Consider the following 13,597-nt stretch of genomic DNA (forward strand, 5'->3'; position numbering starts at 1 on the left):
GCCCCAAGTACTTTCGTACATTACCCAATCAGCCCTGTGATACCTTTCTTCATCCCCATTTACATCTCTTCCTACTGGTTATCATCGTGTAAGACAGAGTAGTATTATGATGGAATCACGTCTACGCCTCACCCGTGCGGCCGTTACCTTCAACGGCTTATCTGAGCTCCAAAATGGGGCATGCAAGCTAAAGTTGTATGAACAACACCATCACGTACGGTCTGAATCTATCTTCAGCCCTACCTGGCTTACCGTTTCGCTTCGTGGGACCCTCTGGATTGGCTCGTAGCTCGTTCACCGAAACATCCTCTGGAGTACCAAGACGGGGAGGCAGCTGTAGCTTATGTTCTTGGCGAGAGCTTACAAATCTTATTACCAAGCTAAGTGTCAATCGAGGACACGAATATCCCACGTAAGAAAACGTGCAGTGGTAGGTTGTGTGTCGTGGAGTTTGTAACACGACTGAAGGCGCAGCTTGAGATGTTTGATGTGGACGGATACACCCAGATCAATGTGCGTGTGTGAAGGACGGCGAATCGTTAATGGATGACGTTAATAGCTCTTTGTTAATTTTTCATTCTTGTGAGAACAGCTAATATTTCTAACCTTTGATATTAACCATGTCGACCTTCAACAACCTTCAGTGACCTGAAAAGTAATCATGGTCAGTATTTCAATAGAGGATAAATTCATGACGATCAGGAAACTTTCACATACACCGTCAGTTTTCGAATGCTACACCTCGGAACACCTGAAAAGGAAGTTTTGTGTACAATATGTTGCTGTCCATCATATCTGGCGAAGGATTCCATTGAATTGACCTTACCGAGCAAGGTCAATTATCTATCTACAACTACGAATTGATCCTACTCCAGTAGGATCAATCCATGAGATATGCAACAAGAAAATACATAAGTTGGCTAGGTCAAGTGACCTGCGTAACTCTATTGGTTGATATCGATAGCGTCGTCTTCATGTCTCAGGATGCCCTCGTGATCTTAATTGATCTTGCAGAAGGAGGATCTATTGGATTTGTAGATGTGCAACAAAATATTTGGAGGTGCTAGTCAAGTAATTTTTGAGGAGTTTTACTGGTTGGGTTTTAGGGGGGTTTTACATGGAATATTCTGTTTTGGCTTCGGGGAAAGGGGTGAGTACTATGTAGAGCTTTTTGCTTGATTGTGATTTGTGACAATGAGATTGGAGTGGTTTTTGGTTCTGGAATTAAAGATCTGGATTTTGAATGATTTGAATAATTTCAGAATTCGAAACTTTCTCTACATGATCTTGAGTGGACAAAGACTCGTCGATTGTTAAATATACACCGATTCATATGTGTGCCTACCTCCTTATGGAATCGCTTGATTTATTCCATTATTGAGTGCAAAGGCTTCACATCGTTTTTGAGCAGCGGGCTGGTATTCTATATTTGATGGTTTGCATCGACGAAAGCTGGGGATGTAAGTTTCTGGACGTCTCATTCATTATCGAAGCCTATATCTCAATGGAATGTACCGGCAAAAATACAAATAGTAGATGATGCACTGAATCCGTTTAACCTGCCCGTTTCATTTCATGACGCTGGAACTGGTCTGGTGGTGCAAATTGAATTTGATGGTAGGCGGAGGGGTGGTGGGCGGAAGGATATTGGTTGAGATGAAGTATAGGAACGTTGTGGATGTCTGTAGAAGAGAATAGAGTGTGAATCTTGTGCAATTAATTGCAAGGAAAATAGTAGGTGCAATGATTTGACAAAGATGTTAACACCGATTTTGACAACACCAATTACCCTCATACGACTCCGTTCACGAGCGTACATGACAAAAAGTATTAGGAAAACTAAGACGAGCTACAAACAGATTTCAAACATCTGCCCCCCTACCGTAGAAGTAATTTTGGCCATGCGACCGGTTAACAAAAGCGTGAACTCATTCATCGCTCCCCAAATCCCAAGCTCACCGGGAACAAACCCGAGATCGTGGGCGCGGGGTTGCGCTGACTAATAATTCGTCAATCGAAAAGTTCTGGGTTTATAGATGCTGGGACCACCAGTGCAAATCGGACCAATCCGCACAAAACCTCAAGTGCATCGGGCACTTCACTACTACCTTTTCTTTGAATGGAGATGCGATGGCTAGATTACCACTGAAATGCCATCCGCCCTGCCTGTGCCTTCTAAAGGTGCATTGCGAGCACTTCGCAACATCGCCCTTGGAACATCATGCACTGTCGCATTCAGTACTGGTATGTTAACAGAAGACCGTCGACGACGAATCCACGGCGCGAAATTAGTACACGATAACGCCAAGAAACTCAAGTCGGCGAGACAATACCACGAACCGAGTGCACATCTGGCAGAGACATTTGAGGAGCAGGTCTTGAGATATAAGGATGATGGATTTTGGCAGGCTGGCAGTACCGCCTTGGGCAATGTTACAAATGCCGAAGAGATTGTAGCCTGCGACTCGACATTTGGAAAAACTACAGAGCCGGCAAACCTGATACCGCCTTCAATTCCGTTCAAGCCGCCCCGAATTGAAAATTTACGCCCCCCAATTGTAAAAGATCCGTTACAAAAACCTAAGGAGATCGAAGAAGACCGCCAGCTGCGTCTTGCAAATGATATACAGCAGATTGTTGGAGAGGGAAAGGACCCAATTGCTGTGGGTTCTGCCTTGCGGCGGTTCTTAGAGGCATTTGAGGAAGGTCTGGATTTAGGATCTAGTGGCATGCAAGAATGTCTCGTGGAAGCAGCAATTGTGCTATCTACAGCTTGTCGGTCTTTCTCTATGGTGGATAATACGGAAAGGATTCTTGATATTGTTTTAAAATCGACCACTCTTTCTGAGTCCGATTTCAAGCGATTCGAGCCACATCTTATTATTGAATCACTGTTAAGGAGTCCAGATGTTAAGGCTGGCCACGACACATATCCTTCCAAACTCCGAAAAGCCTCTACTTTGTGCCTCACAGAATTCAAAGCGAAGCCTGGACCGATTTCGAATAAACTAAGACCCATCATAGTGGAAGCTTGCAACTTGACCTGTCAGTACAAGATGTACGATTTGACTAAGCAACTATTTTGGCGGATTGAGGCTACACGTGGCAAAACATCTAATTTCGCGGTCGGATCCTTCATAATCGCCGAAACACAGACCAAACAGTACCGTAGTGCCATTTCTCACTTCTTCAAGCATTTTGTCAAGTCGCCACCAAGCCAAGAAGAGCTTTACCGTGTTACGGATGCCGTATTTGAGAGAGCGCTTGAACTGAGTCGTTTTTCCCATGCTGAGCAGGTTCTGATTGAAGTGTCGAAATCGATTCAAAGTGACCAGTTCATAAGATCGAATAATTGGTTCCAAAAACTGCTTGGCACGGAATGGCGTAGAAAACGGAGTATTCGTAAAACTCAAGAGAGGTTCGAACGACTCAAGACTGTGATACCGACTGTTTGTCGGCCAGAAGCTGCTTATGCCGTTGCTATACAGTTATGTGTGGAAGCAGGTGATTTCAAAGCCGCGGGCAAATATCACGAGCAATTGTTTCAAATCAGTGGCCCGTGTGAAGATGACATTCTCATCCGCGGTCAGATTGCTCGTGGCAAAGCGATGTGTGAGGAATGGGTTGATGTTAAGACCAATTTCGCCGAAATGGCAAAACTCAACCCCAATCCCAAAGTCTATGGCGATATCCTCCCACCGATTCTTAAATTATTTGCTAAATCACACTCTGTGACCGAGACGGAGGATTTTCTTCGTTGTTGTCTCGAAGAGTATAAAGTACCTCTGACATCTTATGCCTCCAACATTATGATAGGCGAGTACGCGAAAGCTAAGGAGCTTCGTTCCATCCTCCGTTGGATAGAGTATGCAACCTCTGTTTCCACGTGTTTTGACGCTGATTCATTCAATACTATTCTAAGCCAGCTCTATAAGACTTGGGGTTTTAATTTTGAACAAGTATTTCAAGTACATCGTGTGATGTTAAAATCTTCAGTGGATTATACAAATGACTTCACCTTCGCGCAACTGCGCCAGCTTGCTCTTAAGGATTCGAAGGGGGAACAAGATATTGCTGCTAGGAAGCTAAGGGCCATTCCCAGGGGGACTAGAGCTATAAATGATGATAATTATCCTCGTAGACAAATTTTTGAGGAAATGGGAAAGGGCAATTTCCAGAAGGTCGTAAACATATATGACGCCGCATCCAAACAGGGAGTTTTCATTCATAGTTCGGTCTTGGCAGCCACTGTAAAAGCTTTACTCCACTTGAATGATGGCGATACGCACATGGCTATTGAGCTTCTCAAGGATGCAAAACGGAAAGGCTACTTGTTGGATGATGCTCTTGTTACGCTCCTCACTCACCGACTACCAAGCTTCATGGAGCGTGTTGGAAGCAGTCGTCTAATCATGTTCTTGACTTCGGCCAGAGAAGCAATCATCAAGGCGGAGGAGCATGGGCTTGTTGTACCAGAACCTGTGTTCAATGAAGTTACTAATATCCTTGTCCGAAATGGATACTTTCGAGATGCAATAGCATTCTGGACCGAGGTCTCGCAGACTCATAGCGCAACAGTTCGACCAAATGTGATCAATCTTACTATCCTTCTTAAAGCTTACATTGGTATGAAAGAACCTAGAGGAATCGTCTGGATCACAAATATGTTATCCGTCCATCAAGTCGTACCAGACCCACGGATGAAAGGCATACTGAAGAACACGCGAACGTCCTTGAGGAAAAGGGAGCTCGGTCCAAGACTGAATACATTTCTTCAGGCTATCGAAGAAGCTCATACGATCTTTGCAATGATGCGTGGAGATGATCAGAAAGATAAGAAAGACGCTAGAAATAAGACTCTTGAAATCATGGAAAGAGCTATGGCTCTCGATGCGCAGAAATCACAGTCCCAAGAAGAAGTTAATAACTGGGATGATGTTGAGGACGACAATGTGAGTTCGGGTGAGCAAGATGAGTATGAGCCGGAATCAATAGCCGGAATCAATAGCCGGAAGCCCATTTTGAGGATTTAGAATGGGGTTTGTACTTATATTGGTGTAGAATTCGTAGAGCATATCGATTATATAGATTTTGAATATCAGAAGCCTTTTGGCTCCTTTATCGAGCGTAACAGCTGGTGGATAGTGACAGACTTCAACCCGTCCCATCTCCAACCTACGTGATGCCAGATCTTGGCGCTTCGAGAATTCGTCATACTACCTATATTATCACGTCGTAATTGTTTAAAGCCTAGAAACGATCTTCTCTTCATACTTATTATATTATAATATTAACACACTTCACTCGAATGTAAACAATATCATTCGTGTTTTCACCTATAAACTAGCCGTTATCCAAACTGCCAGGCGGCGCTGCGTCATTTTTTCAATCGTACATAAGCGAGCGAGCTCTCCAACAATCAATCATCCTAGAACCTTGCCCAAGCTTGTCTTGCACATTACAACCCACATTGAGATCCTGAGCTTTCGGATCCTAAAGAGTTGTATATCGATGTTGGTGGTGGCAGGATGTCGATTGTTGCAGAGTAAGTGATTTTGTCTGTTTATTGATTGATTTATCTATTGGGTTGGGGAGGTGTTTTGTTTATTTTGTTTTTGGCTTTGTCTTTGGTTTGTATTTTTGAAGTTTTTGAAGTTTTTGAAGGGTGTTTGTGGGGTTGTGTGAGGGGTTGTTTGGATATCATATGGGATTGCTTTGGTCGAGAGATGGGTCTTGTGTAACGGGAGAGTTTTTGAAATGTATTTCTGTTGGTTGGGAGTTTTCAATGCTCGGGGATTTGCATTTTTTCTTCAAATACATATTGAGTTGATTCCGCAAACAAATTGCTAACAGGATCGTCCAAATAGCCAAATACGAAAAGTCGACGCTCAGCTCGACCGCGTCCAACTCGCTCCCTTCCCTTACCCCGCAGATGAAAATCTGGTGTCCGCCCAACATGCAAAGATTGCTTCGTCGCTGCGCATAGCGGAGTTGCAGGCGCTGGTCAAGGCATTGAGTACGACGTCGAGTTCTAGCGCGTTGCTTTCGGGCGGGAAGATTAGTCGGTTGTTGGAACAGGCTGATTTGAAGGGGTCGGTGCAGACTGAGGAGAATGAGGATGAGGATGAGGATGAGGATGAAGATGATGAGGATGAGGAAGATGAGGAAAGGGAATATAAGAATGAGAGAGCAGGTGTAAATGCTTATTTGAAGAACTATGAGAGGGAATTGGAGTGGTTGTTGGTTAGTAAGGCGACGGTGCAAACATATGGGTTGATATTGAATACGCTGCTGGAACAAACGATTCCGCTCAGTGATGATATTTGGTATTGGGATGAAGTGCTCGGATCGTATACATATTCGGGACTATACACCATACAGACTTCGCCGCAGAGATTGTGGGATTGGGGGAAGGATATTTATAGTGATTCGAGGGAGCGATTGGTGCATTTGAAGGAAGCGCCGGGAAGTGCGGTTAGAAAGGGTGGGAGAGATGTGAGAGAGGGTGTCGCGGGGCAATGGAGTATGTTTTATGGGTTGGTGAGGGAGAGTATTAGGGAGAGGAGTGTGGTGGAGGTGCAGAAGAGAGTTATGAGTCCGGTTGCGTTGGGGAGGTCGAAGGCGAAGATGAATCAGGCGCGGTTGAAGAGGTTTAGGGAGATGGGAGCAAGTGGGTTGGGTGTTTTGATGGATGAAGCGTTGAGCTTTGATATCGATGAAGAGGGTGCGGGTTTAAAAGCCGAGGAGTCAGAAAACTCGGAGTGGAAAGATGTGGTGGAGAGGAGTGTGGCGCTGATGGATAATGTGCTTCGAAATGTTACGGCTCTCGATCAAGGAGTTTCGGATTTCGAGGATACCGTGTTTTCCAGTGTGGAGGATGACCCAGAGATTTCGAGTGCGGACAATTCACAAGCATCGAGGACGAGTAAGGTGTCGAGGAGATTGCAGTACATCCTCTCTACACATGTACCGAAGCACATTACGAATTCACAAAAGCTTGTCTCGGAATATGGACGACCTTCAAGACTCGTTAGATACTGGTTACCGGCTAGCATGTTGTTACTTTCGTCTTCGACCATATTACGAATTTTGGTAAACAGAAAAGCAGAGGTTCTTACCTGGATCAGAGAACTTGGATCTACAGTTCAAGATTTCTGGATGAATTGGGTTGTTGAGCCTACTCTAAAGGTTATCGGGACAATTCGCCATGACAAGGATAGTGAAGTGGCTATTATGAGTAAAGAGAGTCTAAAGGGCGACATGGATAGTCTTGAAAGAATGGTGGTAGATTTCGCTCGCGACAACCCAGAAGCCGCAAATTACGGAACGGGTGCTTTAACCGATTCACAAATCACTGAGATCAAAGCCAAAGTCAAGGCAGGTGATCTCACACCCGTTCTTCGCGCTTACGAAAAGGATATGCAACGACCATTTGTAGGAACCGTCAGAGGAGACTTGATCAGAACAGTTTTGATCCAAGTACAAAAGACTAAAGTTGATGTGGAGGTTGCGTTAAGCGGTATCGATGCGCTACTCAAGAGTCAAGAGCTTGTATTTGGCTTTTTAGGTCTGACTCCTGGTGTTTTGGTCTGTTTCGCGACTTTCCGATATTTTGGAACATTACTCGGCTCACGCAAGGGACTTCGACGAGGTGAAAGGGCGGGGCGAACTGCGAGGGTTTTGAGAAATATCGATCGGATTCTTACGATTGCCACGCCTACGCAGAATAACTTGCTATCGTATAAAGATCATGGATTATTGCTGTGTGAAGTTCATGTTCTGAGGAAGAGAGCTCATAGTTTGTTTCCTGGAGATGTGGAGAGAGAGTTCTTGGAGGATGTGGGAGATCTTTGTAATATCAATAGTGGTATTCAGGTGCAACTTAAGGTTTTGGAGAGGATTAGGTGGAGTTATGGGAGGTGGTTGAGGTAGTTTTAGGGAGGGGGGGAGGGAGGAAGGAGATAGAGAGGTGGATTCTGGGTGGAGTGTACAGTATAGAAAGGAGGATGGAGAAAGGAGAGAGCAATATTTGCATCGCGAGTGATATTGACATGGATATGAATATTTGTATGCTATGATATGATATGATATGATTAGATGACGGGATTGAATGGTATGGCATGGCATAGATAAAGAAATGATGACCTAGTCGCAAGACTGAGAATACTCTAATTTAGTAGCTATCAAGATTTGATCGTACGTATTTGTGTGCAATATTGATGTATGGATATGTGAATACTTGGAAATATATTTTAGGGATGAGTGGTAAGATTACTAGTATTGGATTCTAGCACCGCCCTGTTGATTGACATCAGACCGAACTTCCAATAAGTACCTAGGTATATCGCAGATAGACTTTCTCCAGGAGAGATATAATATTAGGTATATGCACTTGACCACTTGAAGAGCCAACTATTAGAAGTGTGAACCTTTGAAGTTTACTTGTCCTAGATATACCTAGCTTTGTATATTTAAAGTTTGGAGTAACTTGTATCGTATAAGCTGTATGAGGATACTAGGGATGGGGTGTGTATCTACCTAGTGAATGGTGTGAGAATCAAGGGTCCAGGACAATTGGTCTGAAGGTGTCAGTATCAACCCCGTACCTATCTAATTTATTGATATAACATTCCAAGGCTCTGGGACAAAGATTTGATTCTGTACACCGTACGTACTTGATAGATGAGACACATGGATGGATTGGTTAACAAACGCCACAGTAGACGCGCACGCCGCATACTCGTTTAACATCGGACAACGGACGTACCCGACTAGGTAGGTAGGTACTGAATCTTAAATTGATACATCTATAGGTACATACTTCCCTATCCAGATTTTCAAGAATCAACCAATTCCCATGATTCATTAGGAAAGAGCCGTAGGAATTACGCATTATAACAAATTACAGGTGCTGTTTTGTCTTGAGATCAATCACGACACGGGTAGAAGAGAAAGTGTCCATCCAAGTGAATCTTTTGAAACCCCTGTCCAAACCGGCACTTCTCGCAATCGATATCTCGTATCACCTCTTTACTTTACATATAAACCAGAACGCAACGTCCTCCTTTACACACGATAAATAAAGTAACATCTTCTCGACCCACAGCACCCTGTACCCCACACATTTCTTCCAGCGATCTGATTTCGTTACGGTAGACGATTCGAATTCGGTGCCAGGTTGTAGACCAGACCCAGAGGCCCAGCAAAAGGAAACTAAGGACACGGACGAAGTGCACGAAAGTGATCAGATCTTGTGGATTTGACAACGCCGCATTTACAAGGCTATCCAAATATTCAACAGACGGTACTTGAGCTCCCTACTCGAGTGCGATTTCAGACACGATGGCCGGAACCAGGAATTACGATTTTTTGGTATGTGGGATTGACGGTCGGGTGGTTGGATGGTTGGGGAGGTTGTTGATGAACCTGGGTTCTAATCAACCCATCCATCTGTTTATCAATCAAGACCTTTCTTCTACTTCCCCTATTCAATTCCCAACTCATATGCACATGCAGAGATACATACAAATGCTTACATGCTCTCTGTGCACATAGATTAAACTCCTTTTGATAGGCGATTCGGGTGTGGGAAAATCATGCTGTCTCTTGCGTTTCAGCGAGGATAGTTTCACGCCTTCGTTCATCACCACGATTGGAATTGATTTCAAGATTCGTACAATTGAGTTGGATGGAAAGAGAGTGAAGTTGCAGATTTGGGATACGGCGGGTCAGGAGAGATTTAGGACGATTACCACGGCGTATTATAGGGGGGCCATGGGCATCTTGCTTGTTTATGATGTTACTGATGAGAGATCTTTTACCAGTACGTTGTTCCTTTTCGTTTGTGGATTGGAGATGGGAGTGTGAGAGGAGGTGATGTCATGTCGTGGTTTGGACCGGGAAGATCGATGGGGATGACGAATGGATGAATGCTACCTTTCTGCAGCAAAGGGGGATCCAACAGGACAACGTTCAAATACATATCGTCAAAAGAATCTTACTAACATCCTTCTCCTAGATATTCGCACCTGGTTCAGCAACGTCGAACAACATGCCACCGAAGGTGTAAACAAGATCCTCATAGGCAACAAGTGCGATTGGGAAGACAAACGAGTTGTATCTACCGAACGCGGTCAACAATTAGCAGATGAACTCGGCATTCCTTTCCTCGAGGTATCCGCCAAGAGTAACATTAATGTAGAAAAAGCATTCTATAGTTTGGCGGCAGACATCAAGAAGAGAATCGTGGATACGAGTAAGATAGATCAGGCGGCGCAACAAGGTGTTGATGTGGGTGGTCAAAGTAGTGGAGGTGGAAGTAAATGTTGTTAGAGAAGGGGTGTTGTGTTGTCTGGGGGAAGGAGCTCGATGATATAATATGATATGATATGATTGCGGAGGAAGCAAAGGGGGTGGTGAGATTCTTTTATGATTTGATTCTATAGAGGAGAGGATAGGAGATGAGAAGTGGGAAGAAGCAAGCAAGGACTGGGAAGGAAGGACAGTGGTTAAGCACAGTGCGAGACGAAAGGCAATACAATGGTGTTTGTGGGTTGGTAGTGCATAACCATTGCTCTCTGTTTACTTTTTACCTTTTTTTTTTATCAAGAGAGAAGCCGGAGTTGGGTGATTATGCGTATTTATATGGTATTAAATTGATAGGCGTGTTTGTTTTTTTATGTTGATTATTATGATTTGTGTTGATGATGGTGAGGAGTTTGAATGGTGATTTCGTGATTGTGATTATGATAACGGTGGTGATAGTGATGAGTACCTGGCATGTGAGGATGATGATCATTAGTGATGGGATGATGATGCTGTGTATGTGTTATAACACTCACAAGGGTTTATATAGGTCTATGTATATATACTTAAAAAGGGAAAGGAGAGGAGATAAAATGTGTGTAGAAAGCATATGTAGAAGAGAGAGGAGAGGGAGTATATATCCCCAAGGAGGGGAAGTGTATATAGGACAGGGGACAGGAGAGGTGAGAAGCTGAGGATTGGCGGGAGGCGAGCAATGGGTGTGGAAAATTGAGGTAATGAGTCATGAGAAGTCGAGGAGGTAATGGATGAATGTTAGTTTTGTGATGTGAGGATGTGTAGGTTTTTGAGATGGGGGATTTATATGGGGTTAGATGTGGGCTTTTATGTATGGTTAGGGAGGGGAGGAGAGAGAGGGAAGGAGAGGGGAGGAGAGGAGAAGAGGAGAGGAGAAGAGGAGAGGAGAAGAGGAGAGGAGAGTGTGTGTATGTATGAGAGGAGGGGAGAAGGAATATATAGAGAACGTATATATATAAGAGAACTTGAGGGGAAGAGGACTTGAAGGAGAGAGGATTGCAGGAGGCGAGAAGATGAGGAGGTTATGAATTAAGAGGGTGGTGAGTTGATATATAAGGATTAGGGTCTGAGGATTGGCGCTGGAATAGGGGGTTGGGTTGAGTGTGTTAAGTAGGGAGGTAGTAATCTGGTTGACAAGTACCTTTAGATCTCCCATAGAGATCCTCGAACCATCAGATTGGGTATCTAGTATATAGGTAATGGGTTGGATAGGATGTAAGATGTAAGTAGGTAAGTGAGTGTGTGAGTCAAATAGAAAGGTAGAATATGTCTATCATCTTTATAATGTATGTTTATATTGTTCATTGTTTTCATACATACTACTTCTCTTTCTTTCCTACATACTAACTTCAAGATGTGTATGAGTACATCTTGGTAGGGACAACTGTGTTCATATACTAAATAGATGGATAGATAGGTTGTGATTATATATCTCTTCAAGCAAGAACTGAAATTCATTGATATGGTAATATTGCGAGATGATTGGGTCTTGTGTTTCCACGCCTATGTTTATTCTCATCTTGGTATATTGTGGTATATTATATCATGCCTTGATATTGATGCTCTCCCTTGCACTAATTCTCTCCTCTTACTCTTCCGCGCGCGCAAGTGTTCTTGTACCATCTTAATTTCACCATGACTTCACTGTGTCTCTGAGTGATTCGCTGGCTCGAGTGGTGAGACGATATGAGATGTAATGTGATGTGAAGAGTGTCTTCGTTCTTTCGATTTCTCAATAAGTGACCAATCACCACTAACATCACTTCCGTAGAACTCCTTCACGAGCTCCTCACATCTTCACTCTAGTTCCAAGACATTCCCCTTTCCACTTTCCGTCCCTCACTACCACATAATCTCGACATTAGCAATTGGAGGTGGTTCATCTCCCTCCTTATACTCCTTTTGCAACGGACATGGTCTCTTATGCCATTCTCTCACAAATCTTCTCGCTTCAGCTCGATCCATAAATGAGATTATATATCTTCCACTCGTATTATAAGCTTTTTTCCTTCCGATAATATTCTCTCCTCGATAACCTATTTCTGTTTTTTCACTTCCAGTTGCAGAATCAATCTTTTCGCCAACACGAACAATGGCCCCAGATTGAGCGAAGCGCCAGTGTAGGTTGCGACGTTTACCGTCTGCGTCGAGGATCTCTCGAAGACCCCAGGAACTGAGTCCAATGCTGGGAATAGTGATAGTGAAGAGGACAGTGTCGATGGTGTGGGATTGAGATCGGGATTGTGTGAGCGTGGTGGGAGCGCCCGTTGCTAAGAGGGTGGTCATCGCTGGTCGGTAAGGTTTTTGAAGAATGCGTAGAGAAAGACGTGTATATGGGGGGACGAGGGTAAAGTTCTTGAGAAGATTTTGAAGTTCGGTTGGGGAGTGAGGGAGAGTTGAAGGGGGACGATCGGGGCTTCGAGAGGAGCGGTTGGAGGATTGAGGTGGGAGAGGGATGTTGTTAGGGCTGTAGGTTCTGGAGAGAGTGTGTAGTTCAATAGTTCGGTGGAAGTAGGCCAGAGCCGCAGCGCGTGAACTGAAGAGAATGAAGTAGTGGCCGAGGGACTCGAGAGTTTGGGGATCGCGCCCAGGGATAACTGAAAGCAGAGTTAGCTATATGTAAACAAAGCTGTGCTGCCATAGACATAATAGAATTATAAAACAGGGAGTACATACTCTTAATAATGCCACTCGTCCAACCCTCAATATGTTCACCCTTCGGACTCAATCTGAAAAAGTCACTCTCCTCCAATGTCTTACTCGCACAATTCAAAATCAAAACACTAGCCTCCCGCCTTTGGTCGGCATCCTCCTCCTCACTCCCTCTCTCCTTTCCAAGAATATTCCAATCCTTCCTCTCTTTCTCCGCAGCTCGCCTCCGCACTTCCGCTTCGTCAAATGTCTCGATATTAGATGTCCAGTCAAATGTAGGCAGTTTTGGAAACCTCGGAGGTGGAGGTTTGAAACGTTTGGAGGGCGGTGAAGATGAAGGAGGTTTCTGTTGTTCTTCTGGGAAGAGCTCTTCGAAAAGAGAAGTAGGTGGTTTAATAGTTGGAGTAAGGTCGAGACGTCGTACTCCAAAGAGAGATTCACCTTTTGGGTTTGGAGGTTCTCCGTTGCGGTTGCGAATGCGTGTCTTTTGGTATACGTGACGCCGTTGAAAGAGACATTGTAGTTGTCGGGTATTCCATGATGGGAGGAGGAATGAGGGGGGGAGAAGGCGGGAGGAGTGCATTGGTCATGAGAAGGATGGTTG

At 44.2% G+C, this 13,597-nt stretch overlaps 4 protein-coding genes across 4 annotated transcripts; 3 read left to right on the forward strand and 1 right to left on the reverse strand.

Annotated features, from left to right (window-relative positions):
• Positions 1-2,150: 2,150 nt before the first annotated feature.
• EAF01_000446 (uncharacterized protein) lies at positions 2,151-5,033 on the forward strand (the record flags this gene model as incomplete). The annotated part of the gene is made up of 1 exon (XM_038908696.1): positions 2,151-5,033. One exon carries the CDS (start codon positions 2,151-2,153, stop codon positions 5,031-5,033), a length of 2,883 nt encoding a protein of 960 aa, XP_038775602.1.
• Positions 5,034-5,528: 495 nt separating this feature from the next.
• On the forward strand, positions 5,529-7,932 carry EAF01_000447 (uncharacterized protein; the record flags this gene model as incomplete). Its single annotated transcript, XM_038908697.1, has 2 exons — positions 5,529-5,545; positions 5,868-7,932. 2 exons carry the CDS (start codon positions 5,529-5,531, stop codon positions 7,930-7,932), a joined length of 2,082 nt encoding a protein of 693 aa, XP_038775603.1.
• A 1,410-nt stretch (positions 7,933-9,342) lies between these two features.
• EAF01_000448 (uncharacterized protein) lies at positions 9,343-10,332 on the forward strand (the record flags this gene model as incomplete). The annotated part of the gene is made up of 3 exons (XM_038908698.1): positions 9,343-9,372; positions 9,556-9,823; positions 10,019-10,332. The coding sequence occupies 3 exons, from the start codon at positions 9,343-9,345 to the stop codon at positions 10,330-10,332; spliced, it is 612 nt and encodes a 203-aa protein (XP_038775604.1).
• A 1,851-nt stretch (positions 10,333-12,183) lies between these two features.
• On the reverse strand, positions 12,184-13,576 carry EAF01_000449 (uncharacterized protein; the record flags this gene model as incomplete). The annotated part of the gene is made up of 2 exons (XM_038908699.1): positions 12,184-12,938; positions 13,018-13,576. The coding sequence occupies 2 exons, from the start codon at positions 13,574-13,576 to the stop codon at positions 12,184-12,186; spliced, it is 1,314 nt and encodes a 437-aa protein (XP_038775605.1).
• Positions 13,577-13,597: the final 21 nt, after the last annotated feature.

Source organism: Botrytis porri (genome assembly GCF_014898465.1).
Source record: "Botrytis porri strain MUCL 3234 chromosome Unknown BPOR_001, whole genome shotgun sequence".
NCBI classification, from domain to species: domain Eukaryota; kingdom Fungi; phylum Ascomycota; class Leotiomycetes; order Helotiales; family Sclerotiniaceae; genus Botrytis; species Botrytis porri.